Raw genomic sequence first — 27,926 nt, forward strand, 5'->3', positions numbered from 1 at the left:
AGAGCGGATTCTGGTGTGCACAGCTGTGTTTAAAAGAATTGCATTGTTTGTAACAGAGTGTTATAGGCATTCCAACTGGTTTGGCAGTTTAACAGAAGTGTTCGCTTTGAAAAGTTTGCACATTTTTGGAAAATAATTATTGATGTAGAAGAAGTTCTAATTATTGTAACAGACAATTTTTTTTAAAAAAAGCCAAGCAACTATTTTAACTCCTCCCCCACCCCCAGGTATAGACAACTGCCTGAAAGTGTGAGACACTGTTCATGATATGGCTATCAAAGAGCAGCTGGAGGCTTCTGTTATATTTTAAGATGTTTCCAAATAGAAATTTGTGCTCTGATTTTCATTAATTTGACTTCAATGGGAGTGGCAGGGGCTCAAAACCTTGGAAAATGTGTCCATTATAACGAGTGCTATGGCACACTGAAATATTTTTTTATATAAACCTAGGTAGAACAATACAAAAAATAAATTCAATATAAAATTGCCTCAGCTATTAAAAAGAACAGCACAGAACTAGACCTGATGTGCTCTGCTTAATTCTGCTCAGAGAGGGTTTTTCCGCAGCTATTTAAGCAGACATGTTACTGCTGGTGGTTGAGTCATCACATATGTCCCTTACCAACGGGATTCAGTTCTTTATAAGGTATTTCCAACTAGAGTAATCGGGTAGTGCTATCAGCTATTGCTAACATAGGCTAGTTCTGGGGCTCCAGTCCTGGTATTCTCTGATTTCTCAGAGCCACAGGACCCATGATGCTCTCGGTTTTGTAGAGCAATCTCTGCAGCTGTACTGCATTCATTTTCAGAAACAGCCAACCTAAAGTAACAATCTTTTCTGATGCTTGCTCAGATCAGGTGGACGAAAACAGCAGGAAGTGCCTCTGACCGATTTCAAGACTCGAGTGTCTTCAATGAAACTCTGAGGATTACAAATATCCAGCGACACCAAGGAGGCCGTTACTACTGCAAGGCGGAGAATGGTTTGGGTTCCCCAGCTATAAAGTCAATCCGAGTGGATGTGTACTGTAAGTAAACAGCTCCCAGAGCTCTTATCAGAGTTTCTGTTTACCTCCTCTACTGTCTGGCATTATGTGAAGGGGGCCAAGGAATACTAAGGAAGTGGGGAGCCCCCGACAAATTACAAACATGCAAACTCTTGGAATGTCGTTTAGAGGTAACACTCTGGGTCCAATTCTGCAGCCTTTACTCCTGCGAGTAATCTTAACTCCTGTGAATGTTCCCATTGAAGTCCAAGGGGCCGTTCACATGAGTAGGGGTTGCAAGTTCAGGCTTTTGCATTGAGAAAAGTTAAAAGTATCATGACGAGACACGTTTATTAGTTAGGACCTGGTGGAGCTCCTTGGAAAGGGAAGTTTTGCCCTTACACCAGTGCGATCAGGATATGCTCTGAGTGCATAGAGTCACTACTACGCATCTACCAATGCTCCAAACTTCCAGGGATTGCCACCCACACATCAACAGTGGCCTGCAGCAAGGGCTCTGTTGTTAGTTAATGGTGTCCTTTTCAGAGCACCTCTGCGTATTCCATGTTGAATGCATAATTTTAAAAAAACAGGTTGAGACCTTGATGAGTCCTATTTCTGTGAACTCTGCTGCACAATGCAGCCCCATAAAGGGTTGTAGATAATACAGTTGTTTATCCAGACTGTATCCAGAAATGCTTCTAGTGTTTAATCAAGTGAAGTGAGCAAAAATTAATAAACCTCAAAACCAATAAAGGCCCAAACCTCTTGCTATCCGCACAAAATGAGCCCAGAGGCAAAGGAAGTGGTCTATGAGACTTTAGGGGAAAACTTGCAAAGCTGTAAAAGGGAGTCACGTGTCCATTTGTACCTTTGAAACTCTCCCCCAAATGGTCTCTGTACGTTTTACAGGTGAACAGTGGTACTGTGTTTCCTACACAACACACATGCTCATGGAAAGCGAGTGCCCAGCAGAACTTGCCCCAGCAGTGGTATATGTTACATTGCGTGACACAGCAATCGGGTCTCCGAACCCCTTGGCCAGAACCGTGGAACAAAGGGAATGAAGGGGAGTGGAAATGACCGTTTCCTCACACTCGGAGCTTGCAGTAAAATCAATTCATTGGGCTAACAGAAAAGCAAATCCGGATCTGACCTGCACACATCCCAGCTACAAAGAGAAATTTAGTCACAGAAGTGAAATATAGTCCCTCTCATTACTGGATAGAGCATTTTCCAGTAGATGTCTAGTAAACTTTCCCCCTGCATTTGTGTATATGCTCAGTATGGCTGTACCTGCCGATAGCACAGTGGAAAGTTTTGAGTGCCTAATGCACATACATTTACACAGACTGCAGGATAAGGAAAGCAGGATCAAAGTCTTTTTCTTTTCCTACTACAAAGGAAATGGTCCTTGCAGGGAACATTTGGAGGATCCTATACTGTAAGAGGCATTGTCTCAAAGATGGTTTGTAAAAGGACAGCAGGGTTCCAAATTAGTGACAGGTTTTTTTTTTCTTTTACTGAACCCTTTAAAAAATAAGATGATCGGCCTCTATAAGACTTGAAGAAGTGTGACTCTCATTAACAGATTTCATCAGCATTAAAAGCACCCTATTGCTTTTTGATGTAGGGTAAGATAGTTTGCTGTTTTAGAAAACAAATTAGAGGATGGGGCCAAAAGAAATCTGATGAGGTTCAACAAGGACAAGTGCAGAGACCGAATGGCTCGGCAGCAGTTCTGCAGAAAAGGACCTAGGGGTTACAGTGGACGAGAAGCTGGATATGAGTCAACAGTGTGCCCTTGTTGCCAAGAAGGCCAATGGCATTTTGGGCTGTATAAGTAGGGGCACTGCCAGCAGATCGAGGGATGTGATCCTTCCCCTCTATTTGACCTTGGTGAGGCCTCATCTGGAGTACTGTGTCCAGTTTTGGGCCCCACACTACAAGAAGGATGTGGAAAAATTGGAAAACGTCCAGCGGAGGGTAACAAAAATGATTAGGGGACTGGAACACGTGGCTTATGAGGAGAGGCTGTGGGAACTGGGATTGTTTAATCTGCGGAGGAGAAGAATGAGGGGGGATTTGATAGCTGCTTTCAACTACCTGAAAGGAGGTTCCAAAGAGGATGGATCTAGACTGTTCTCAGTGGTAGCTGATGACAGAACAAGGAGTAATGGTCTCAGTGGGGGAGGTTTAGGTTGGGTATTAGGAAAAACTTTTTCACTAGGAGGGTGGTGAAACATTGGAATGTGTTACCTAGGGAGGTGGTAGATATTTAGATATCTATTTAGATATACTTCCTTAGATATTTTTAAGGTCAGGCTTGACAAAGCCCTGCTGGGATGATTTAGTTGGGGATTGGTCCTGCTCTGAGCAGGGGGTTGGACTAGATGACCTCCTGAAGTCCCTTACAACCCTGATATTCTATGATTCTGTGGTAAGACCAGTTGTACATGCTGCTAGGATAGTTATCAGTTTTTAAAATCTGAGTAAACTGCTTTTTCAACAGGTTTTCCTGTCCTAAACAGACTCCCAGCATACTCTTTTCTTCACTCAGTTTACTGATGTGCCTTGTTTAATTCACCAAATTAGTCACACTTTATATCAATAGCGAATTTATAAATTGTTCATAAATGATCAACAGGTGTTTTAATAAATACAGAGACAAGATGGGTGAAGTCATCTCTTTTACAAGTGAGCTGTAGCTCATGAAAGCTTGTGCTCAAATAAATTGGTTAGTCTCTAAGGTGCCACAAGTACTCCTTTTCTTCTCACCCACTTTGTCACTCTAATATCCTGAGACCGATATGGGTACAACATGGTTTTAATAATTAGTTCATTTATTACTGATTGTTAGAGTCCAGTAGGCCAAATGATTGTTGGTAATCTTGCTTAATAACCATATATGAACACCTTCACCCTGATGTGCTTTGTATCATCCGGACACGCACACACTTAGGCCGCGTCTACACGAGCAGGCTTCCAGCAGCACGACTGTATCGATGCAGCCGTGCTGCTGTAAAATCACTCACGCAGCCGCTCTGTGCTGATGGGAGAGAGCTCGTCCGTCGACATAATAAAACCACCCCGATGATCGATGGTAGCTGTGTTGGCAGGAGACGCTCTCCCACCAGCAGTGCACAAGAGCGCTTATGCTGGTAAAACTTACATTGCTGAGGGGTTTTTTTTTCGCCCCCCACACCCTTGAGCAACGTAAGTTTTGCCAATGTAAGTGGTATTGTTGACGTGGCCTTAGTGTCCGCACCTCAGCCTTGCTCCCGCTTATGTAAGTGGCATAGGGCTTTATGTTGGTGTGGACAAGAGGCATAGGGCTTTATGTTGGTGTGGTTAGGGTGAGCACTGTTCGTGTAGACACTGTTAATTACGTCGGCTGCTGGCTGTCATTTTTGTCAATTTCACAAGTCCAATAGACAAGAAAGCTGGGCTGTCACCAGGGTGGGTGGGGGGCTCCAGCCCAGTCTCCCCACCCCTCCCGGCTCCCTGCTCCAAGCCAGGCTGTGTCCTCCCCACTCGGAGCCCGGTGCTTCCTGGGGGCTCCTGGCTCCCCACTGCCCACTGCTGGGGGGCTGGCTGCCTGCCCCAGCTCTCAGCTCTCCTCTGGGAGTCTGGCTGCTCCCCCCAGGTTCTCAGCTCCCCACTCCCCACCGCAGCTGGGCTCCCAGCAGGGAGTTCCATGCCTGGAGTCCAGGCGGCTCCCCGGAGCCTCGCGCCAGACCTTGGGCTCCCCACAGGGAGCCGGGAATCAAAGGCACAGCCTGGCTGGGAATGGGGAGCTTCTGGCAGCTGCCCGAAGGCTCCTGGCTCCCCGCAGGGAGCCCAGCGGCCAGCTGAGACCCCTGGGAGCTGGCCAGACTCTGGGCTCAGAGCTTGCAGCCAGGAGCCCAGCTTCTGGGAGCAGGGAGCCCAGGGGACAGCTGGGCTTCCAGTGGGGAGCTGCGTGCCCAGGCTCTCAGTCCCCCACACTGCCCCTCTGAAGTTGGAATAAGCGTTCCTGGTGAGACTGCGCACCACGGGCAGAAGGAGGGCAGCGTGGACACGAACCACCGCAGCAGTTATTGTGGTGGTTGTAAGTTGACCTAACATAGGTCTACTTACATTGCTAGTGTAGACATGCCCTTATATATGTATTCTGCATCCCCAGAATCTTCCATATACACAGAGCCTAAGGAATATATCACTGAGGTCAGCTACATGTAGGTAGCTGCTGAAAACCCCATAGGAAAAGATTTGAGTCTTATTACATGAGGGCGACTTAAGGTCTCTTTTTAATATCCATCAATTGGAATTTCCTTAATTTCTTAGTTTTAAGCACATTAATTAAAATAAGGTGAAAGCCTGGCCTTGCATTAAACATATGGTTAGTGCTCTTAGAGCTGTTGTTTTGGAAATGTTTGTAATTTTAAAGTTTGGATCCTTCTTGACTTAGACTGAGGTTGGATCTGAGGATCAGATTCTTCATCCTCTTTATAAATTGTTTTAGCTGTCATTTTTTTCTTGGATTTACTGAGGTCTATTATTTATTTATTTATTATTACATCTCATTGCACTTCTTGTGCCTGAGAATTTGTCATGCTTCTTGACCATGTCATAACCTTTAGGTCTTGGCCATGACTTAGTCCCAGAGGATTTCGCATGAGAAACCAGTTGGTGTTCTGGCAACTATTTTACGGTCAAATATTTCTGAGCAGACAACTGTGGAGGTAGACTCAAGATGCAAAATCTGGATTGAACCTAGATTAAAAAAAAAACAACAGGAAACTCAGAGCTAATGAAAAATTTAAAGAAAACCAAAATAATGAAAGTATGAAGTTTCACAGCTAAGGTACCTAAAATACTTTACAGTCATTGAGCAGTTACAATTGTCTGTGTTAAATTCTTTGCTCCTTTTTAGCTGTATTGTAAATTGTATTTGTAATAATACCCTAGATTAGGTCCTCCATAGAGTATTGAACCTGGAACCTTTGGATCTATGAGCCTCTTCTGTTTAAGCTGTAAAATGCCAGGTCCTTTAGATCAGAGCCAGTAGAAGACTTGCAGATAAAGTTGGTCGAAAATTTTCCATCAAAACATATTTTCATGGAAAATTTGATTTTGTGGAAAATGTCCTTTTTTGTCAGAATTGAAGGGGGAGGGATTGTTATTAACCCAGTACCCTGGGAAACCATTTATGTGTTTTTGGCTTTTTTCAGCAACTGAAAAAGAGAAATTTCAGGCCAAAACCAGAAACAATCTTGGTTTTTTTTTTTTCCAACAAAACATCACAGACACCAACTGGGGATAAGGATTTTAGTTTTTATTGAAATTTTACATGGGCAAGCAGCCCCACCCCAACAAAACCATTTCCCGACTTGCACTGCTCATAATCCTCTTTGTAGTCTAGCCACTAGAGGGAGACAGAGACACGCTATTTTAATATGGGTTACATGTTGCTTTGGATGTTTCTAAGAGCTAAATGACATTGTCTGCTTATGATTTAAAGTTTGAAAAGCCACAATATTTGTACAGCGAACAAGTGGTTTCTTGAAGAATGGGCAAGAACATTTTGTTTTGTGGTTGGTTGGATGCCTTTGCTGTAGAATTGCTAGAGGTGTGTTATTCACAGCTCCTTGGCAAATGTTGATAGGAACAAAAGTTGGATGAAAAGTAAAATTTCCCCATTTTTTTTTCACATGCCAGTCTTCTCTATGGTTCAGTAGCGCTTGGCACACTGATTGGAATAATAGTGAACAATCCCATAAGGTACTTCCACATGGAATTGATGGAAATTTTAACACCAGGTCCAAGACAGAATAAAGCATCCTAGTTTTGCCATTACTAAGAAGGTGACTCTTTGTTATAGATACAGGAGTGAAAGAGTCTGGTTTGGTCAGGGCCCACAAGCTGAATGAGGTCTTCATGCCAATTCCTCCGAGACTCAGGGAGGCCCTTCAGAACCCACCCAAATCCCACCCTCCCCTCTCAGCAAGACTTGCTCGTTCCTGATGGACCCAAAAGAATTGTTAGTCACCCATGAGCCTGTTTAGGTTCATCAAATGGCAGCGCTGTGGCTGGGAGGGATTCTTGAGGCCCCTGCTGTGCTCATAATACGCTTTCCAGTAATCCTCACTCCTGCTCTGCTTCCCCCTTCGTTCCCTTCTCCACCACCCTTCATGCTCTGCTGGCACCCTCCAGGGCCCCTGCTCTGCTGTCCCTCATACTCTCCTTCTCCAATTCCCCTCTGCAGTCTTCATTCACTCCGTCACCCCAGCTGCCGCCTCTGCTCATCTGCTCCCATGTGTCTGCTTGGATTCTCGGGAAGCAGGAGTTCCATAGGGAGAGGGCATTGGAGAGTAAAGGGAGGCATTCCCTCACTTGATTAGAAGATTATTTTTTATTGTCTTCCATGTCCTGCTTTCCAGCATGGAGCTTGGGAAGACACATAGGAAGCATTTTGTAACTGAGGGTAGGAACACAGAGAGCACTTCAGTTTTGTAGCGGGGCCGGGGGGGAAGGTTGTTCCTCCTTTCCCCTCGATGAGTCTTCCCTAGTGATTGGCTTACACAGGATGCGTGTCTCCACAAAAAGAGATGCTGGAGAGTTGGGGCTTGGATTTTAGAACACCGCAAGCTGCCGAATGCTCACAAATGGATGTGGACAAATTGGAGCGAGTCCAGAGAAGAGCAATAAAAATGATGAAAGGTCTAGAAAACATGAGCTATGGGGGAAGATTGAAAGAAACTGGGTTTGCTTAGTCTGGGAAAGAGAAGACTGAGAGGGGACATAACAGTTTTCACATACATAAAAGGTTGTCACAAGGAAGAGGGAGAAAAATTGTTGTTAACCTCTGAGGACAGGACAAGAAGCAATGGGTTTAAATTGCAGCAAGGGCGGTTTAGGTTGGACACTAGGAAAAAATTCCTAACTGTCAGAGTGGTTAAGGCCTGGAATAAATTGCCCAGGGGGGTTGTGGAATCGCCATCGTTGGAGATTTTTAAGAGCAGGTTGGACAGACACCGGTCAGGGATGGTCTAGATAATACTTAGTCCTGCCAGGAGTGCAGGGGACTGAACTAGACCTCCCCTTCCAGTTCTATGATTCTATGCGGAGCACTTTGGGAAATGTGCCTACATCACTTAGGACCCTGATCCTGCTGTAGCACCCACATCCAGTGCTAGTGACTGCAGTAGGGTGATGGGAGGGCAATAGAATCATCTGCAGGTTCGAGGCCTGGGTGCTTACATGGCAGCTGAGCTCTTGTGCAAATCTGTGCATAACTTCTGTAAAGAAAGCCGAGTGCTCCAGAAATCCTTGAATGTTTTATTTTAAACTTATCTGAGCCAGTGAGGCATCTCAATGTTGCTATTTAAAATCTTAATAACTTTTAGAATTTGAGTTTAATTGCCTAATCGTCAGTCCCTGTGCACTAGATCCGATCTGGAGAGTGCCGCAAAACTAGGTTTTAAAACAAAACTCTTTTCTGTGTTTTGTTGTTGTTTGCTACAAACTAGCCAAGCAAGTTACAGATTTTTCTGGATATCTTTTATCTTTAGGATATCACAATTCAGGCACCCCGTGTCCAAATGACTTCAAATGCAATAGAAAATGTTACCTTGGTTTTAGAGCTAATTTACCAGTTCTGGGGGAGATATTCCTATGCCTGCGGGTTGTAGAAAGCAGAGCAAAATTGTGACTCTTATGTAAACTCGGTTGTAACCTTAACGAGGGAAGAAACTGTTGCTGCTCCATAACCTTGGCAATTTCAACTGTGAAGGGACAATGGGGAAATATTCTTGCAATTATGATAAATGTTTGATCTTTAGGGTTTTTATTACCATGCTTCATTTTGGCCTGAGTTTCCTGGCACCAAGGTGTTAATAAGCTTTACACAAGATGTTTTGTAGTGTTTTTAAAGTTATTAACCTGCTTATTATTCTGATCTGTAACTTGGTGTAATCTGAGTTGCTGGTTTATTATTCTTCTGCTCCAGGTTATGTAAAATATGTATTTCATACAAATATTAATGTGAACGGAGCACCTCTAAAAAGTTAAACTAAGCAATCATTCTAAAGATAGCAAGGGATCTAAGCCCTGTGGTGGATTGACGGGAACAGAACTGTTTCATCAAGAATGAGTGGTTTACAGTGTATACAGTCTGGCAGATAATTGTCTGCCCCAGAGGGCTGGCTTTATTCCGTTCATTTCAAACCTGCCCACAATATTTCTGAATCCCCATCAGAGTGTTCTCAGGGAGTCCTTCAGCCCTTTCCTAGCAAAGTGTATCAATTCAAGACCTTGCTTTTAACTTTCACGCTTGTCTGGCATGCCTAAAAAAGCAGCAGCAGCCCTTTCGGGGGTGAGGCCAGTGTGTTTGAGCTTTAAAAAGATAGATAATTGGGTAGGGCTGATGGAATCCTCATTTTCATTCCAGCCCAAACCCTGGGCAGCCTCTTAAAAAGCAATCTTGGATTCTTATTAAACTTTAAAAGAATCTCGACGTTTGTGCACTCTGAATATATTGGGAAGCCAGATAAAGCAAAAGGCAAAGCCCCTGCTGAATAAGCAGGGTTGTTAGGTCAGAGCAGGTATAACAGCAGCTTTAACACAGGAGCAACAAACTGCTATAAATACCTAATGGCACTGGGATGCAGGACAACGGAATTCAGACTGGGTCTAGCACTGGACTATAGAGGTCTCTTTCATTTATGTGGAAGCACAGATGTCACATATGAGCACCTGATTTTGAAATGACAGGCACATGTGGGCAGACACATTTAAAGAGGTCTTGCATACATGCTTTGACATTTTAGAAGTCCAGAAACTGCTTCAATTTATAAAACACGAGCGCACCACACACACCTTCCTGATCCCCAGTGTCTAATATTGTTGGCCATTATAAAAGGTATCTCACATTTAAGACCCAGGGGAACTCAACTGATATTGACACTTGTTTTCTTAACTCTCAACAAACTACCCCTTGAGCTGATGAAAGCATCACCACCAACTAGTTAATGTGTGTTAATGTGTGTGGAGTCTTGGAGACCACCAGTACCTCCTGTTCCAACTCAGTCTCTCAGCTCCCCCGTGGCTCCCAGGCTGCCCTTTCACCCATGGCAACTCACCCTGGAGTAGAGCAAAGAGGTTACTTTACCTCTGTATTTGGCACTGATGTGACCGCTGCTGGAATCCTGGGTCCAGTTCTGGTGCCCACAATTCAAGGAGGTTGACAAATTAGAATTCAGAAAAGAACCATGGGAGTGATTAAAGGATTTTAGAAAAGATGCCTTATAGTGATAGCCTCAGGGAGTTGGATCTATTTAGCTTAACAAAGAGAAGGTTAAGGGGTGACTTGATTACTGTCCCGCAGTATCCACGTGGGCAACAAATATTTAATAATGGGCTCTTCAGTCTAGCAGAGAAAGGTCTAACACGATCCAATGGCTGGAAGTTGAAGCTAAACAAATTCAAACTAGAAATATGGAGTAAATTTTCAGCAGCGAGAGTAATTAACTATTGGAACAACTTCTCAAGTATGGTGGTGAATTCTCCTTCCATCACTAATGATATTTAAATCAAGATTGGATTTTTTTTCTGAAAATCTGCTCTAGGAATTATTTTGGGGAAGTTCCATGGCCTATGTTAATACAGAAAGTCAAACTAGATGATCACATTGGTCCCTTCTGCCTTGGAATCTGTAAAAACCCTTCCCTAGGGTGACCTGGGCCCTTACAGACCGAAAAAAGGGTGGGTGTCTTGAACTCCCAGACACCTTCACGTGGTAGGGCCATGTGCGTGTGGCTCCCTGTGCCGGTCTCTCTCCGCGGCCATGGAACAGCTGGGTTAACCCTTCCAGACACACAGAAGATCCCTTAGTAAAGTGAGTTTATTTGAAGAATAAAAGCACAGAGAAAAATTGAACAAAACGGAATTAAATGTCAGTCGTCTTGCATCTCAGTTTAAACTCACTGCAGATTAAGCTGGACAGGCTGCCTCATCCTAACCCACAGAAAAGGAAAATGTATCTGTTATGTTGTCACATGTCCTTGGAGAGACAGAACGGTTCTGTGCCTCCATCATGGTGGGACAAACACTCTCCATAGAACCGCTCGCCAAGCCGGTGTCCTTTGTCTCCGCAATGCCATCCATTTAAGAAGAACTCCTCGATCCTGCTTCCGAGACAGCTGTAGGTCTGAGGTACTTAATATACTGGCAATGGCCTTTGTGCTGAGGAGCTGTTTTTTGGAGACACAGCACTGTCCCCCCATCCCAAGCTTCTTGAGATATGAGTTGTATCCCAGCCCTGGTCTCTGGGTCTCCCAATCTCTCAGGTGTTAAATTGTAAAAATCCCTGGTCCCCTTTCCGGCAGATATCTCTGCCTGGGGTGGAATCATCTCACTCTTCCCTCCCTTCTCAGAAAAATCTATAAATTATGGACAGAAACCAGCTTTTGTTAGCTCTCCAAAATCCATGTGCCATTTCATCATAAACTTCAGCTCCTCTCCATGAAGGTGCCTCATTACCTATCTCCAATCTTTCCCCTCTTCCTCCAGGAGGAAGCCTTTGTACTTTCCTCTTGAGAAATTTGCCTAGGTCATGGAGAAGGAGGAGGTCCCCCTTTATAAGGGAAGAAGCGTAGGGTATAATAGGAGCATCACGTTTTAAAGAAGCAAAGCTAGACAGAGCTTTATTCCTTTTGCCAGAAGGGCAATTTACCAGATTTTTTACAAAGAAGTATTAACTGTTTCATTGAGAGCATAGTTATTTAATCCTCTTACCACACTGATCTTTATGCATTCCAGGCCAGGATGCACAGCCAGAATAACAGAAGGCAGATTTAAAGGTTACACCTTGACTAAAAGGTGTTTCAAAGTCATTTGGAAATTAAAATGAAAAACACTCTTGACTGGATTGAGTGAATGCGTACATTGAATATATTGCATTCTATATACGAGGCAAATGTTGGGTAGGTAACAGTGTGTGTTGAAATGTATCTTCAATACCAGGATTAAGGGCCCTATTCTAGCAAAACAACATTACACACAAAGATTCTTTCTCTTGCATGAAGACCTACTGAAGTCTCTGCTTGTGAATCTGTTTTCAGAACCAGCCTCTTTAGATATGAATAGTTAAATACAGTGTGGGTTGTTGGGTTTTCAGTCTGTGGTGTGTGTGCATTAAAAATGCTAGTGTTTACTGTTTGCCTGTGTTTTACTGCTGCTTTTTCCTTGATCTCTCTATGTTGACAGCCTGGGGGAGGCAAGGTCAGTATGTTGCCAATGTATTCGTCGCACACAATTTTACCCTGAACTGAAAAGATGTGTCCTGCACCCCTCAGTTTAAAATGACTGACACTGTGTTCTTTGCCTTAACACTTTTCCTCTGTATGTGTCAAATATTCCTCTGGATGGGGAAGCTCAGAAAGAGGGAAAGAATGACAAAAAGGCATCTTGGTATGTAGCCTGAGCCTTAACAGAACATTTCTAAAGCAAACACTTGGGGATAAAAATAATGAAACCCAAACAAATATTATGTTGCCATTGTTTCTTGACTAGGTGAGCAGGATAGGAGTGAATGACATGCGCTTTCACGGCGGGTGTTATTGTAGTGCGCACCGATTTATGTGTATGTTACATGAGTCAAAAATTCTGGATTCGGTTCCTGGCTGTGCCTCACTTTCCCCTTCTGAAAGAGAGAGATAATGATCATGAACCTACCTTGCAGAGGTGTTGTGAGAGTAATTTTCAATAATGTATGTAACAGGCATAGGGACTCTTAGCAAGAAAGTGCTATAGAAGGGCAAGATTTTCTTTTTCCATCTGAAGTGTCAGCTAAAGTATCCTATCATCTGTGGGTGTGTATCTCTATCTATAGCTGTAATTTTATTTTAAAGGCATTGCATGCAGAAAATAAGAATCAGGCTGTTCCTGATTGCTAGCTGGGCTTGAGAAGTCAGCTGGGGGGGGAGACTGCAGCCTGAAAATTCATGAGCCTTCAAAAGAGTTGGTCGGGGGACAGCATACTACTTCCCTGCACAATCTTTACTGTGGTGCTGTATCTCTATCCCCCTGGTGGTGCGACCCCAGTGAGGAGCAAGCTCCCTGCACCTGCTCTCAGCAATCCATGGGAGGGCAACATTTCTACTCCCAGTGTTTGCGTGGTGGGATCTATTGCAAGAAAGCTTTTTTAAAAGTCTGTTCAAACGGTTCCTCTCCCCACCCCCCACCTCAAGTGAACTACACACAGTAAAGCTATGATAGTCCAGCCCTAACGCTAGGCTACATCGTCCAGGCTGAGAGACAGATGGGCCTGGAATGATGAGAAATGGAGCCATGGCCCTTTTGTGTTTGTTGTGTTGGGACTGACTGCAGGATGTTGCTGTCTGTCGATGGGTTAGCTTACTACAGAGCCACCACCCACTGCTTGCAGAGCACGGAATGCTGTCGATAATGCGTCAGACGAGAAAGATCTAAAGCCACTGCCCTGCTCCTGGTTTAGGATCTGCCCCTTAATAGCATGTGCAATCATTGGCCTGTACGAGCAGTCCTATAAAGGTGGAACACAGAGACTTTTAATGCAGGGATCATGATACTGCTTTTCTTGTCAGTCTGGAAAGAGATGTTGCAGGGGACTGTTGAGTGCTGCTCATAGGGACCTAGCTGCATCTCACTCGCTCTCTCTCTCCTTAATGTTAATGGGAGTCATATTGCTAAGTCTCCACACGCAATGGTCCAAATTTACCCTTAATTTTCCACCTGCTGCACAAATCCTAATGTGGAAATGCAGAATCCAACCTGATGTCAATAATTAATTAAATCCTGGAAATGATTTCTCTGAGCTACTGCAGAATTACTTTGCATTACACTTGAACTTCTACACGAATGTAACACTGCATTTTGAACACCCAGGCAGGTCAGCTCTATTTTTAGCCTTTTCTTTTAATATTACTCCATTTAGATACAGACATTATTATTAAGCTGTAATTCACTCTTTACTTAGTGTGTGCTGCACAGAGAAGTCAGTTTTTCATGTAATTTTAAAAAAATAAATAAATAAAGGTACCTAGCAGCAAATCTGCAAAGAAAGTAAAATATGGGAAGATGGAGAATTGGCTGAAATTGGCAAGTTACTTTCAGTTTATTGCTTTCTATGCTAGACCATTCTTATCCTCCACCCCACACCCCACTAAATAGATAATTATATATAGCCAGTGGATGCTGGATTTGAATTTGATAAGATGGAGAGGAAGTGATGTTCCCCTCTCCCCATCTGCTATTTTTGGTTTGGATGAAGATAATGATGTACTCTGCCAGAATGTTAAGGAGGCTTGAGCTCCTGATTTACTTTTACGGTAATGTTGGGATACGGCCCCATCTACCTGGCACCCAGGAGAGTCAAGAATTCAGGGAGTTTAGCGTAGAAAAAAGATTCATGGTTGAACCATTTTGCACTGAAGTTATTGAAGCAATTAGTACAGGAAGTTCACAATGGGAGATTTCAAGGGTAGTATTGTATCTGATTTATGCATACATTTGAGATGAAAGCCATTATTGAAGAGCTTCTGTCAGAGCTGCTTCTCCAGTCACTCTGATGGCGGTACTTTAGATAATTTCATGCGTCTCGGCCTTTCGACACCCTGTGTTTTTCAGGTCCCGTTATATGAGTGTGTTAAAGAATTCCCTTGTAAATTAGACAAGCCATTTAGCTTTATACATTGTAAACATCCTCACAGAGTTTAAAAGATAGACACCTGCTGTGTCTAGGGAAGACTATTCCTTTAAACCAGGCACACATTTATGTGTGTGTGTGTGTGAGAGAGAGAGAGAGAGAGAGAGAGAGATGGGTTTGGAATTGTTTGCCTCTTCATAATTCAGGATTTCCCTGCAGCCCCAAAATGGTTCCCCCCCCTTTCTTGTTCTGGATCGAATGTCTGACTGCTATAGACTTTCGGTATTGGTTTGACGGAAAGGCTTATAATACCTCAACAGCATTGTTATTATTTTCCTTCCTTGCGTGTCATAAACAGTGCATCCGGTGCGATGCTCATATCCTGCTGCATTCTCAGCAAGCCCAGCACTGTTCCTGATCTTTGAAGCATTATGGTGACATAAATAAAGACAAACTAGGCACAAGGCCAATAGCATACACAGAAAATGCAGATGAAGTTGTGAATGGTAAAACGGTTGCATTATTTTTATAAAAAGAAATATTTTTGAAAATGCTCCACTGAGAATCTGGAACGGTCCCAAAGGACCTGATTTCTAGGTTATTTGTTGCAGTGCGATTTTATTTAGATTGGATTACCCACCCAGTGCATATACCCTATACAGTTTTCTATGAAAGGAATACCACAGTAATGTTTTCCCAAGGTCTGATCATCAGCTCCAAGCAGTATCTAATTCATGCCAACTGCAGACGTTTTTTTTTTAATGATCCTTTTCATGCTCTGTGTTCCCACTGACCCAAAGAGCAGGCAATGAGATGCACGTCTGCCACATTCCCCAAATCAGAGCCCTATCGCTAAGGTCTCAATCCACCTCCCGCTTAGAAACGATGGAAGGTTTGCCATTGGCTGAGCTAGGAGTTGGATGAGACTATAAATGAGATGGTGGTAAATTGAGGGGCTGGTGTGGGTGTGGTAATGAGCCCTGAACTCAACAGAGGCCCTAGTTGCACTGAACAGCTTTCTCACGGTTGTGGCCCCAGAGCCTTCCAGGCTCATTGTGCTTGGTGACTTCAGTGCCCCTGCAACAGTTCTTCTGGATTGGCTCCATGCTCCATGGCTGCCATGACAACCACAGGACTGGCCCCGGTGGCTTTTTGCTTCTGTTGTATGGAGCTGGGCCCATTTCTGATGTGCAGTTTGGGGTGAGGTTGGAGTGGGGAGCAGGGATGGTGAAGGCTATTGTTAGCGTGAGGGTCGGACTCCCCTTCCATGCCAGAGCAAAGGAAATAAATCAATAAAAATCTTGTTCTTGTGGGCTAAACTTCGATGTCAGTTCACTGTTCTCTTCTAGCAAATTAAGCCTGTGGTTCATGGTTTGTTGAAAAATACAATGTGTCCCTTTAGTCTCTATGGGGTGTTCACCCCCCTTTTCTAGTGGTATAATGGGAAGCATATTTTCTGCACACTTCTCTGAAAATGTTTGTCAGTCTCTCCTGGCTGCCGCAATTAAGACGTAATTCAGGGACGGAAAATCTAATTCAGCGGCTTCATTAGTCTCTGTGTCGCCTCTCTGACTTGTACTTGCCTGATTCTGTCTGCAGAAAATCAAGCCACCTCCCTGCAATGACACTGTTAATTTCCATCCAAGGTAGCTGGCAATATTCAGATATATACAATTTGATCTTTTTTTTTTTTCATTTATTGCAAGCCCCATTGGTGTGGTTAAATCCTGATATGAGTATTTGGATGGAAGACCAGAATAAAGAAAAAAAAAAATATATATATATATTAAAGCCACTAATGTAAGCGTTAGCATAAGAGGAGACCAAATGTTTTCATTCTTCCTCACTTTTCTGTGCATGGCACAATAAAGCTTGTCTTCTGAAGACACTTTGAAATGAGATATTATGCAGATGGAAGGCATTTAGAAGCCTTCCAATGTTGATAAATGTATTATTTCAACATGACAGAAGTATAAATTTAATTTGAGGATTTCTGAATATTCCCCGTCTGAGGTCAAACTTGTCAATTAGAATATTTCTAATGTCTGCAAATGGTAATGCTGGCTGCTCATTGAAGAGAGACCATGGATACAGGATGTTGGGCCTGCAGTGAAAAGGAAGTGCTGTGGTTACAGTGGCAGAAGCTGGCGGTTCTAAAAAAAATAATGTGTGTGGTTAATTTACCTTGTTCAGCATGGTGCCATGCCTGGGATAAAGCTGCTCATTTGTAAATCGGCCTGTATGTCTTCATAGGACTCTGCAAAGCAATGTCTAAATACTAGGAGAAAGGGTTTTTTTTGTTATTAAGACACTAGACTGGGACCAAAAGATTTGGATTCAGTCCACAGCTCTGCCACAGACTTGCTGTGCAACCTTGGATCAATCACTTAATCCCTGTGCCTCAGGTCCCCGTTTGTAAAATGGAGGGAAGAACCCTTTTTCTCTCCAGGCTTTTGACTATTTAAATTGTACATGCTTCACAGCTCCTCTGTGTTGGTTCCAGTGTCTATCAAAGGAAGGAATTATGGGTGTCAGCAAGAATGAGGGGAATATGAAGGGAACCAATGAAAGAATTCATTGCTACGATTATCACAACACTTTATAAAATACAGGCCCAAACCTGCACATGAATACCCGTTCAAGTGAGGGCTGCACAATCAGAGCCCTATATGTCCTAGATCTGACACTTCTGTTAATACACCCTAGAATATTAACCTTTTTTGCAACTGTGTCATCACATATTTGGCTCATATTTAATTTGTGATCTACTATAGCCCCCAGATCCTTTTCAGTATTACTACCACCTACCCAGTTATTCCCCAGTTTGTAGTTGTGAATTTGATTTTCTTCCTTCCTAAGTGAAGTACTTTGTACTTGTCTTTATTAAATTTCATCTTGTTCATTTCAGACCAATTCTCCAATTTGTCACGGTCGTTTTGAATTTCAATCCTGTCCTCTTGCATGCTTGCAACCCCTCCCAGCTTTGTGTCCTCTACAGATTTGATAAGCATTCTCTGCATCATTATTGAAGTTATTAATGAAAATATTGACTAAGTACTAGACCCAGGACTGACCCCTGCAAGACCCCACTAGATGTGTTTTCTCAGTTTGACAGCAAACCACTGACAAATGCGCTTTGAGTATCATTTTCCAGCCAGTTGTGCACCCATGTTATAGTAGTTTCACATGTTCCGAGTGACTGAGTCTTTACAATTAAACATACTGGTCATAGCAAAAACACTTATTTGACAAATGCATTTGTAATGCCCTTCAGTTTTTCCGATTTGTCATTTGGTGTTTGTTAAGATTTTTGCTGAGATTTTGCATTGACCTAAATGATTTTTTATATAGGATGACTGCATGATATATTTTAATAAAGCAAATTTTAATGCAGAACATTGATTTCATTTTATTTTATTTCAAGGAGTTTTTTTTCAGTTCGAAAGACACATAGTGAATTCAAATGATCAAGATGTTTATAGCAATTTTCAACCATGTGCCATTTTGAAGGCTGTTTAAATTGGTCTTGAACATCTTTGGATTTATCAAAAACTACTGCTACTGACCCTGACTATATTGTCACAAAAAGAATTGTGTAAATGCCAATGTGCTTAGTATTTTGCTGCTTGTTTGATTTTTCTACTGCATTCTTCAGCTATTTCTAACTCTGCTTTGCATTCTTTCATAGATGAGACAAAGTATATTAGCAATGATTGATAGGAAATAAATATCACTAATGGAGATCCCTGAATTTTTTTGAAACACAAAAGGGGGATGAGTAATAAAACATATGCATACAAAGGCCATGAGTCCTATTTACAGCAAACCACAGTCTTCTATTGCATGTCTGACTTTACTGGTCCATTAAACCTTTACAGATTGGCTTTGTTTGCACATAATTTATAATTCATACTTATGCCCACTGATTTCTATAGTTTTACAAGAGAACGAGTCCAACTAGGGGCAAATAGCTGGGAGTCAGGAATGTACTGGAAGTGCCCATGTTAAGTGTGTAGAAGTGAACTGGATTATATAGCAATGGTATATTGGAACAAGAAAGAACAATTTATATGTCTATTATATTTGACTGCACTTGTGTTGTGAAGGGCCATTCTTCTCCCATTTTTAGCCAAAGAATGAAAAGTCGCCCAGAGGGTGATGAAAGTAAAGTGAAGTGAATATGTGCTTTTCAGTTCTCCGGGACTTTTATCGTTGGCCCTGCTGGGTATAGAGTGCGAGAAAAGCAGGTTGGAATTTATCATGACCTGTTTATGATATAAGAACAAGACCCAGAAGAATGAGAATCTCTCTCTAAGATGCTGCCAGTGGTTGGTAGATAAATGAGAGGAGTGATGAGATTTGGCAGACAAGTGAAATTTCAGAGAGTTAATCTAAAGAATGCCATTTTAGCAGGCTATTGGAGCACGGCCTCATTATTTCTTTTATTGCTACACTGAGGTGCATTTCAGGTGTTAATTGCAGCTGTATCAGTCAGGAAGACTACCAAAAGTTTTTAGAAATATGAGTCCATCTCTTTAACTGACAGGGTGACTGACAGCTTCATTTAAACTCACCGTCTCACTCCCAACGCCATGTTCTATCGGGACTGAGTTTCTCACTTTTGATGTTTAAAAATAATTTTAAATGCAGTTGCTATTTTTAAGGTTTGACAAACCTTGGCTGATGGGCTGATCTGAAATTATCCTGGTTTGCCTAATAGCTCGGGATTTTTTAGGTGGAAGAGGTTGGGACTGCAGAATCCCTAATGGAATACGTTACAGAGTGCTTATGGATTTTCAAATAGCCTTCCAGTATTCAGGCAAAGATATATAGAGCTACAGGCTTTTCTCTAATCTGTAGAAAGAACGAGGAGGACTTGTGGCACCTTAGAGACTAACAAATGTATTTGAGCATAAGGTTTTGTGGGCCAAAGTCCACTTCATCAGATGCATGCAGCGGAAAATACAGTAGATATGTGGACAGAGTTGGCAACGGGCTTTGTTGCACTAACCCAGGAACCTATCCTTGCAACAAAGCCCGTTGCCAACTCTGTCCACGTATCTATTCAAGGGACACCATCATAAGATCTAATCATATCAGCCACACTGTCAGAGGCTCGTTCACCTGCACATCTACTAACGTGATATATGTCATCATATGTGCCAGTAATGCCCCTCTGCCATGTACATTGGCCAAATTGGACAGTCTCTATGCAAAAGAACAAATGGACACAAATCGGACATCAAGAATTATAACATTCAAAAAACATTTGTTTATGTTCTCTGTGTGTGTGTGTATATATATATATCTTCCTACTGTATTTTCCACTGCATGCATCTGATGAAGTGGGCTTTAGCCCACGAAAGCTTATGCTCAAATAAATTTGTTAGTCTGTAAGGTGCCACAAGTACTCCTCGTTCTTTCTGATGATACAGACTAACATGGCTACTACTCTGAAATCTATAATCTGTGTTTCTCCTGCAGAACACACATACAAGTTTCTGTGCTGTGGTTTTCAGTGTGTCGTTTGGTAACCCTCCACTAAACCAATAACATTCCAGCGGTCGTCTGCTTGGTAGATTACTGCCATTCTCACTCCAAAAAGTCATAGAGGAAGAAATAAAAGTGTAGACACCTTATACTCTGCCCCATCAGTTCATGCAATCCATCATGGAAATTGGATACTTTGCAAACTGGTTAATTAGGTACTGGGGTAGGGAAGAGTCTACTATAATTTTTATCTTCTTTTGCAGATTATTTTCCTATGGTAAACCAAGTGTTGTTCTCTTAAAGTACATTGCTGTCAAATGTGTCTGGATAATATGTACATTGCAATTACAAGTTCATTCAAATGTTCCTGTCTTTAGAAAGATCCCGCTTCCATAGGCTTAGCAAAACGAAAATTATGTATCTCCTGAAACAGACTCTCGTGTTACACTACAACACTGCAAATTGAGCTTGGACTTCTGATGACCTTTTTGTTTCAGTTTTCACCATAAAAGTTAGTAATAACTGGATGTCAGTGAATAGTGAATGTCAGTGAAAATGAGGTAGGGTCAGAGGCTAAAATAAGGAAAGAACAAGTTAAAAATGACTTAGACAAGTTAGATGTCTTCAAGTCACCAGGGCCTGATGAAATACATTCTTGAATACTCAAAGAGCTGACTGAGGAGATATCTGAGCCATTAGCAATTATCTTTGAAAAATCATGGAAGACGGGAGAGATTCCAGAGGGCTGGAAAAGGGCAAATATAGTGTCAATCTGTAAAAAGGGGAATAAGGACAAACTGGGGAATAACAGACCAGTCATCTTAACATCAGTACCCAGAAAGATAATGGAGCAAATAATTAAACAATCAATTTGCAAACACCTAGAAGATAATAAGGTGATAAATAACCATTCAGCATGGATTTGTCAAGAACAAATCATGTCAAACCAACCTCATTGCTTTCTTTGACAGGGTAACAGGCCTTGTGGGTAGAAGGGGAGTGGTTGTTGTATATCTTGACTTTACTAAGGAAATACAACCTATATGGAGCTACTATAAGGTGGGTTCATAACTGGCTGGAAAACTGTTCCCAGAGAGTAACCATCAGTGGTTCACAATCAAGCTGGAAGGGCACATCAAGTAGGGTTGCACAGGGATAAGTTCTGGGTCTGGTTCTGTTCAATATCTTCATCAATGATTTAGTAATGGCATAGAGAGTGCACTTATAAAGTTTGCCTTTGATACCAAGCTGAGAGGGGTTGCAAGTGCTTTGGAGGATAGGATTAAAGTTCAAAATCATCTGGACAAACTGGAGAAATGATCTGAAGTAAATAGGATGAAATTCAATAAGGACAAGTGCAAAGTACTCCACTTAGGAAGGAACAATCAGTTTCACAGATACAAAATGGGAAATGACTGCCTAGGAAAGAGTACTGTGGAAAGGGATCTGAGGGGTCATAGTGGATCACAAGCTAAATATGAGTCAACAGTGCAACGCTGTTGCAAAAAAAGCAAACATCATTCTGGGATGTATTAGCAGGAGTGTTGTAAGCAAGACACGAGAAGTAATTCTTCTGCTCCATTCCGTGCTGATTATGCCTCAAATGGAGTTTTGTGTTCAGTTCTTGGTGCCATATTTCAGGAAAGAAGTGGACAAATTGGAGAAGGTCCAGAGAAGAGCAACAAAACTAATTAAAGGTCTAGAAAACATGACCTATGAGGGAAGATTGAAAACATAAGTTTTGTTTAGTCTGGAAAAGAGAAGACTGAGGGGGGACATGATAACAGTTTTCAAGGACATAAAAGGTTGTTACCAGGAGGAGGGAGAAAAATTGTTCTTCTTAACCTCCGAGGACAGTACAACAAACAATGGACTTAAATTGCAGCAAGGTTGGTTTAGGTTGGACATTAGGGAAAACTTTCTAACTGTCACCGTGGTTAAGCGCTGGAATTAATTGCCTAGGGAGGTTGTGGAATCTCCATCATTGGAGATTTTTAAGAGCAGGTTAGACAAACACCTTTCAGGGATGGTCTAGATCAGTGGTTCCCAAACTTGAGCTTCCAGCAGCTCCCATGGGCCTGGAGCAGCGAACCGCGGCTACTGGGAGCCGCGATCGGCCAAACCTGCGGACGCGGCAGATAAACAAATCGGCCCTCCAGGGGCTTTCCCTGCACAAACGACGGAACAAGTTTGGGAACCAGTGGTCTAGATAATATTTAGTCCTGCCATAAGTGCAACTCTTTGAGTTTCAAATGTGTGTGCCTGGCCTGCACCTTTCAGGTCCACAAAGGCTACAAGAAACTCTCACGATAAGAGTCCTGTATTGCTGATGAGCTGATGGGGTCTCATGTGCAGGCTTCTATGGCGGCAGTCCAGATGGTAAAACAAACACGAGTCAGAATTTAGGCCACACTGCAATCAGTCACTTACCAGCTCTTCCTTATATACTGTAGAGTGGGATCTTTAATGGCTACAAATGGTTGGGACCTCCTTTTTTACATCTCTTCTGATAGATACCTCCAGCAGCTCAGCATGCGTTCAGCGTTGACTTATACAGACAATGCCCCTTTTTGAATCTACCTTTGTACCATTCTGCCTTTCGTTTCAATGCCAGTGTCGCCCAGACATGACCCAGTTTAGTGGGGGAAATCTCAGAGCTAAAGGTGGCATGGTTGCAGGCAAGGAAAGCATAAAAGATAAATTTGAAGGAGCTGTGGTTGTAGTATTTCAATGTTCTATTAATCGACGAATTTAGTTTAATTCTTTAACAGATATACATCTGCTATTAGGCATGCATATTAATACTAAGCTTTTGAAAATACAGTCCTGATTAAAAGAAGGAAAAGAGTTGCACCACAGGCTGGTGGTATTGCAATTAGTTCAGTAAAAATATTAATTAGTTCCTTCCTAGAGTGGAAATTTCAAACTAAATCTGTAGTCCATTATTTAACTTATCTTTGTGTAAACTCATCAGCATTGAGGGGAAGCTGTGCTGGAGGAGAAGGCATTGGACCAGATTTGCCATAGTCTTACACGAGATATACACTGATATATTCCCATCCACTTCAACAGATGCACTTTCAATTTACACTGAAGTATCTAAAAGCAGAATTAGCTCCATTGCCTTTGTGAAACAACCCAACCTTATACCACTAGGAATCTGTAAAATACTGAATAGCATGGGCTGATTTTAAAGAAAGTAGAAGAACATAAATTGTTTTAAAATATCCAAACCGAGGGCTTATTTGCCAGCTGTTTGATTGTTTTAATCTGGCGTCATCTACAAAGCAATTACACATGAATTAAAACTTCTTGAGTAGCTTTCAAGGAAATATTGACCACTAAACATTTTAATTACGGCCCATTGAAATAGAAACATTTAAATCAACAAGATGAACAATGGCAGAGCAGGTTGAGTTTCGAAAAGGGATGCTTTTTTACCACACACCAAATAACATATCCACAGCCTGTGCTCTTGATTGAAGCATAAAACTTCCATGCACGTTTTTTTTTTCTTTTCTCCTCCAAGAAAATTAATTGAAGTAGAAACAAAACCTTAAAATAAGCTCATTTCATCCACAAATTAAAACATGTCACCGTACAAAGGGGTTAGCGGAGTCGTGCAACGGTATTGGGATTGTAGTATGGACATGCCTGTCTTTTGATGTGATCAGAGGAATGCAGATGACATTGATAAGCCGCTAGCTACTGTCAGCAGAATGTTGGTATGCTTGAATAAAACCTTTTGGAACCTTAAATCAGTGTCCATGGAAGCGAAAACCAGATTATATGCAATGCCCATTGTACCCATATTAATTTAGGGTTGCAAATCATGAGTACTGGCAAATGGTAGCAAAAGCTGTAAACATTTGAAATGAGGTGCCTGCACTGTTCCTAGGTGTGAACAAGGCTAGCCAGACTAAGAAGTGACACAATCTGTTGAACACTGAAATTACAGTATGTGATTGCAATCATCAAAAACGCCATTTGCAATGGTTTGGCCATGTTGCTAGTGTGACTCCATAATGGCTGCCTTAAAACTGTTCTCTGTGGAAGAGTGCATGGTGGGAGTCCAAGCAGGCCATGATATAACACAGTATATAAAACCCCACAGGCCGCCCTCCGCAGGCTCAAATGGTGGCTCAAAACAGAAGTGGATGGAATCTGCTTATAACCTCAGCCCTGCCCAGTCTTGGCCTTGGAAAAAGGAGAGGATGGTAATCACGAGAGGTAATGCTGTTGCTCCAAGCGGTTTCACTTCTGCTGGTCCAGAGGTGTCTGGTGTTGCTTATTATGCTTCGTTTCTGCAACAGTGATGCTGTAATGGCAGCAGAGAGTCCCATTCTAAAGGGCTGCTCAGAGGAGAATGAGCTCGGCATAGCAGCTGTTCCAGTCTCAGCAGGACAAGAAGGAGGAAGTTGAATGGCAGGTGGCTTTGTGGTGTATCAGCGGCACATCTCTCTCCCCACCCTTCACCTGTGCACATGCCCTCCCCCATCGGCTCTGGGGGAACGGTGGGTTCCCTTCTGTCGTGGATTGAGCAGAGACGCTCTTTTTCCCTTGCTCCAATTATCTTTAGGTTGCTGCTGCTGAAACTACCTGAGGGGGAGTCGCATAAAATGTAAGCGTAAGGAAGAATTACTCCCTGCCCTCTAAAGAAGCTGTCTTGGTTTTATTTTCCAGACTTATCAATATAAGTCCCTCACTCACCATAACTCTGATCTTTTTGAAATCCCAGGTTGCTGGTGCAACATTATGGGAGTTGGGTCGTGCATCCAAATGGCAAACTGAACCTGTCATCACTAAATTATGCCCAGCTATTTCAAAAGAGTTACCCCCCAAAACGGAGTTGTGCCAGAGATAACATGAAGTATATGGAGGGCACTCAGATACTAGGGTGATGGTCCTAAGGTAGCTAGGATGAGTGCCTCCAAATATTGAGTCCCAAACCTGAATTCAGCTGTATATGGTCACCTGGCCCTTTGAACCTAGCTTAAAACTCTCCTCATTAGGTTGGTTAGTCAGTGTCGCAGGACACACTTTTCCTTTTTGCTCAGATGGACCCATTTCTTCCCAACAGTCCTTCCCAGAATAGCATCCCATGGTTGAGGAAGCCAAAGCCATCCTGTCAACGCCATCTGAACAGCCATGAAGTTATCTCCAGGATGCATGTTTTCCTGCCTGGGCCCTTACCTTTAACTGGCAGAACTGAAGAGACCACCATCAGCATGCCTGAACTCTTCATCCTCACTCCCAGAACCCTGTAGTCACCACTGATAGGCTCAGACGCATACATGGTAGTATTTTTGGTGCCCATATGGGGGGAGCAACATGGGGTAGTGGTCAGAGATCTGGATGACCCTCAGCAAGTTGTCTGTAATGTCTCAGATACAGGGCTCTAACCTTTATAGATTGACATTTATCTGCTCCAGGTACATAGCTTCAGGTGTAGTTGTTGGACCAAGGTCTACAGAACCTCCAAGAACCACACCCCCAGAAACTCCTCCTTCAGGGCCTATCAAACTACCCTTTGTGGTCTTCATAGATTCATAGATTTTTTTAATTTCAAAAGGGACCTTTGTGATCATCTTGTCTGATCTCCTGCGTAACAGAGGCCACGGGACTTCCCTGAATTAATTACTGCTTCAGATCCAATAACTCTGGCTGAACTAGAGCATGTCTTTTAGAAAAAAAGCCATCCAATCATGATTTAAAGATTTCCTGTGATGGAGAATCCTCCATAACCTTTGGTACGTTATTCCAATCGTTAATTACCGTCTCTGTTTAAAAAACCAAACCAAAACAAAAACTCTGAGCCTTAGTTCTAATCTGAGCTTCTCTGGCTTCAACTTGTTGCACCTTTTTCTGCTAGATTGAAGAGACCTCTATCAAATTTCTATTCCCCACATAGATACTTATATACTGTGATCAAGTGACCCTTTAGCCTTCTCTTTGTTAAGCTAAATAGACTGAGCTCCGTGAGCCTGTCACTATAAGACGTTTTCAAATCCTTTAATCATTCTCGCAACTCTTCTTTGAAACCTCTCCGTTTTTTCAACATTCTTCTTGAAGTGTGATAAAAATGGAAACATGTATTGATAATAGGGAGATGTATTTGAATATAAGGTCACACTTTCATAAGTGACTTAGGCACATAGGTGTCCCATTTTTACTTATAATTAAACTTAGGCTCCTAAGTATCTAAGTTATTTTTTGAAAATGGCATTTAAGCTCCTTGGTCACTTATGGACTTTTGAAAATTGCACCCATAATGTGTGTGTGTAATAATTTAAGCTGCACTCTAATATCCTATAGACAATTTTTTGGACTGATAAACATACACTCCTTATGTTCAGTTTCATGAGCTGGATTTCCTAGCAACTAGCAATTTACCTGGAAGTTTTCTCACTAACTTGCTGCTGCTTATGTACATCCAGGTATTGTCTATTCCCTTGATGGTTCAACATGGAATTTACAAAACATCCCAAAATACCATAGCAAAAAATGTTTTGCACAAAAGCTCCTCCAGGATAAATTGTGATTCAGTGGATGACATTTTCCTGCTCCTTTAGCAAGTCTACAATAACTCCTTTATAACAATTAGGCATCTGTGTCTACCAGGAGGAGTAATTTATGGTGCTTACATTGTTATGAAGTGTTTAGAAGTAAACCAGCTGCTTATAGCCAATTCGTACATCACTACCTTGCATGACTCATACATTTGATTAGGTTTATCAAAGAAATAATTGTTTCACTGTAATGTTTTGTCCTCCAAAATTTTAGAGTTTACAGCTGTTCTTGCTGGGATAATTAAGGAAGGGGTTTTCTTTAGGAAAAAGAAAAGGAGTACTTTTGGCACCTTAAAGACTAACAAATTTATTTGAGCATAAGCTTTCGTGAGCTACAGCTCACTTCATCGGATGCATTCAGTGGAAAATACAGTGGGGAGATTTATATACATAGAGAACATGAAACAATGGGCGTTACCATACACACTGTAAAGAGAGTGATCACTTAAGGTGAGCTATTACCAGCAGGAGAGCTGAATAGATATGTGGACACAGTTGGCAACGGGCTTTGTTGCAAGGATAGGTTCCTGGGTTAGTGGTTCTGTTGTGTGGTGTGTGGTTGCTGGAGAGTATTTGCTTCAGGTTGGGGGGCTGTCTGTAGGCAAGGACTGGCCTGTCTCCCAAGATTTGTGAGAGTGTTGGGTCGTCCTTCAGGATAGGTTTTAGATCCTTGATGATGCGTTGGAGAGGTTTTAGTTGGGGGCTGAAGGTGATGGCTAGTGGCGTTCTGTTATGTCCACATATCTATTCAGGGGACACCATCATAGGGCCTAATCACATCAGCCACACTATCAGAGGCTCGTTCACCTGCACATCTACCAATGTGATAGATGCCATCATGTGCCAGCAATGCCCCTCTGCCATGTACATTGGTCAAACTGGACAGTCTCTACGTAAAAGAATAAATGGACACAAATCAGATGTCAAGAATTATAACATTCAAAAATCAGTCGGAGAACACTTCAATCTCTTTGGTCACTTGATTACAGACCTAAAAGTGGCAATTCTTCAACAAAAAAACTTCAAAAACAGACTCCAACGAGAGACTGCTGAATTGGAATTAATTTGCAAACTGGATACAATTAACTTAGGCTTGAATAGAGACTGGGAGTGGATGGGTCATTACACAAAGCAAAACTTTTTCCCCATATTTATTCCCATGCCCCACCCCCCACTGTTCCTCAGGAGTTCTTGTCAACTGCTGGAGATGGTCCA

The 27,926-nt window shown here is 42.3% G+C and overlaps 1 protein-coding gene across 2 annotated transcripts in view; it reads left to right on the forward strand.

Moving 5' to 3' along the window:
• MDGA2 (MAM domain containing glycosylphosphatidylinositol anchor 2) overlaps positions 1 to 27,926 on the forward strand; it is a 662,813-nt gene that overhangs the window by 299,850 nt on the left and 335,037 nt on the right. For both annotated transcript variants that reach the window (XM_077820812.1, XM_077820813.1), the window contains exon 3: positions 854 to 1,028. In XM_077820812.1, coding sequence (XP_077676938.1) covers positions 854 to 1,028 — 175 coding nt within the window. The remainder of the gene's footprint in view (positions 1 to 853; positions 1,029 to 27,926) is intronic.

Source organism: Eretmochelys imbricata, chromosome 6 (assembly GCF_965152235.1).
Source record: "Eretmochelys imbricata isolate rEreImb1 chromosome 6, rEreImb1.hap1, whole genome shotgun sequence".
Taxonomy (NCBI): domain Eukaryota; kingdom Metazoa; phylum Chordata; order Testudines; family Cheloniidae; genus Eretmochelys; species Eretmochelys imbricata.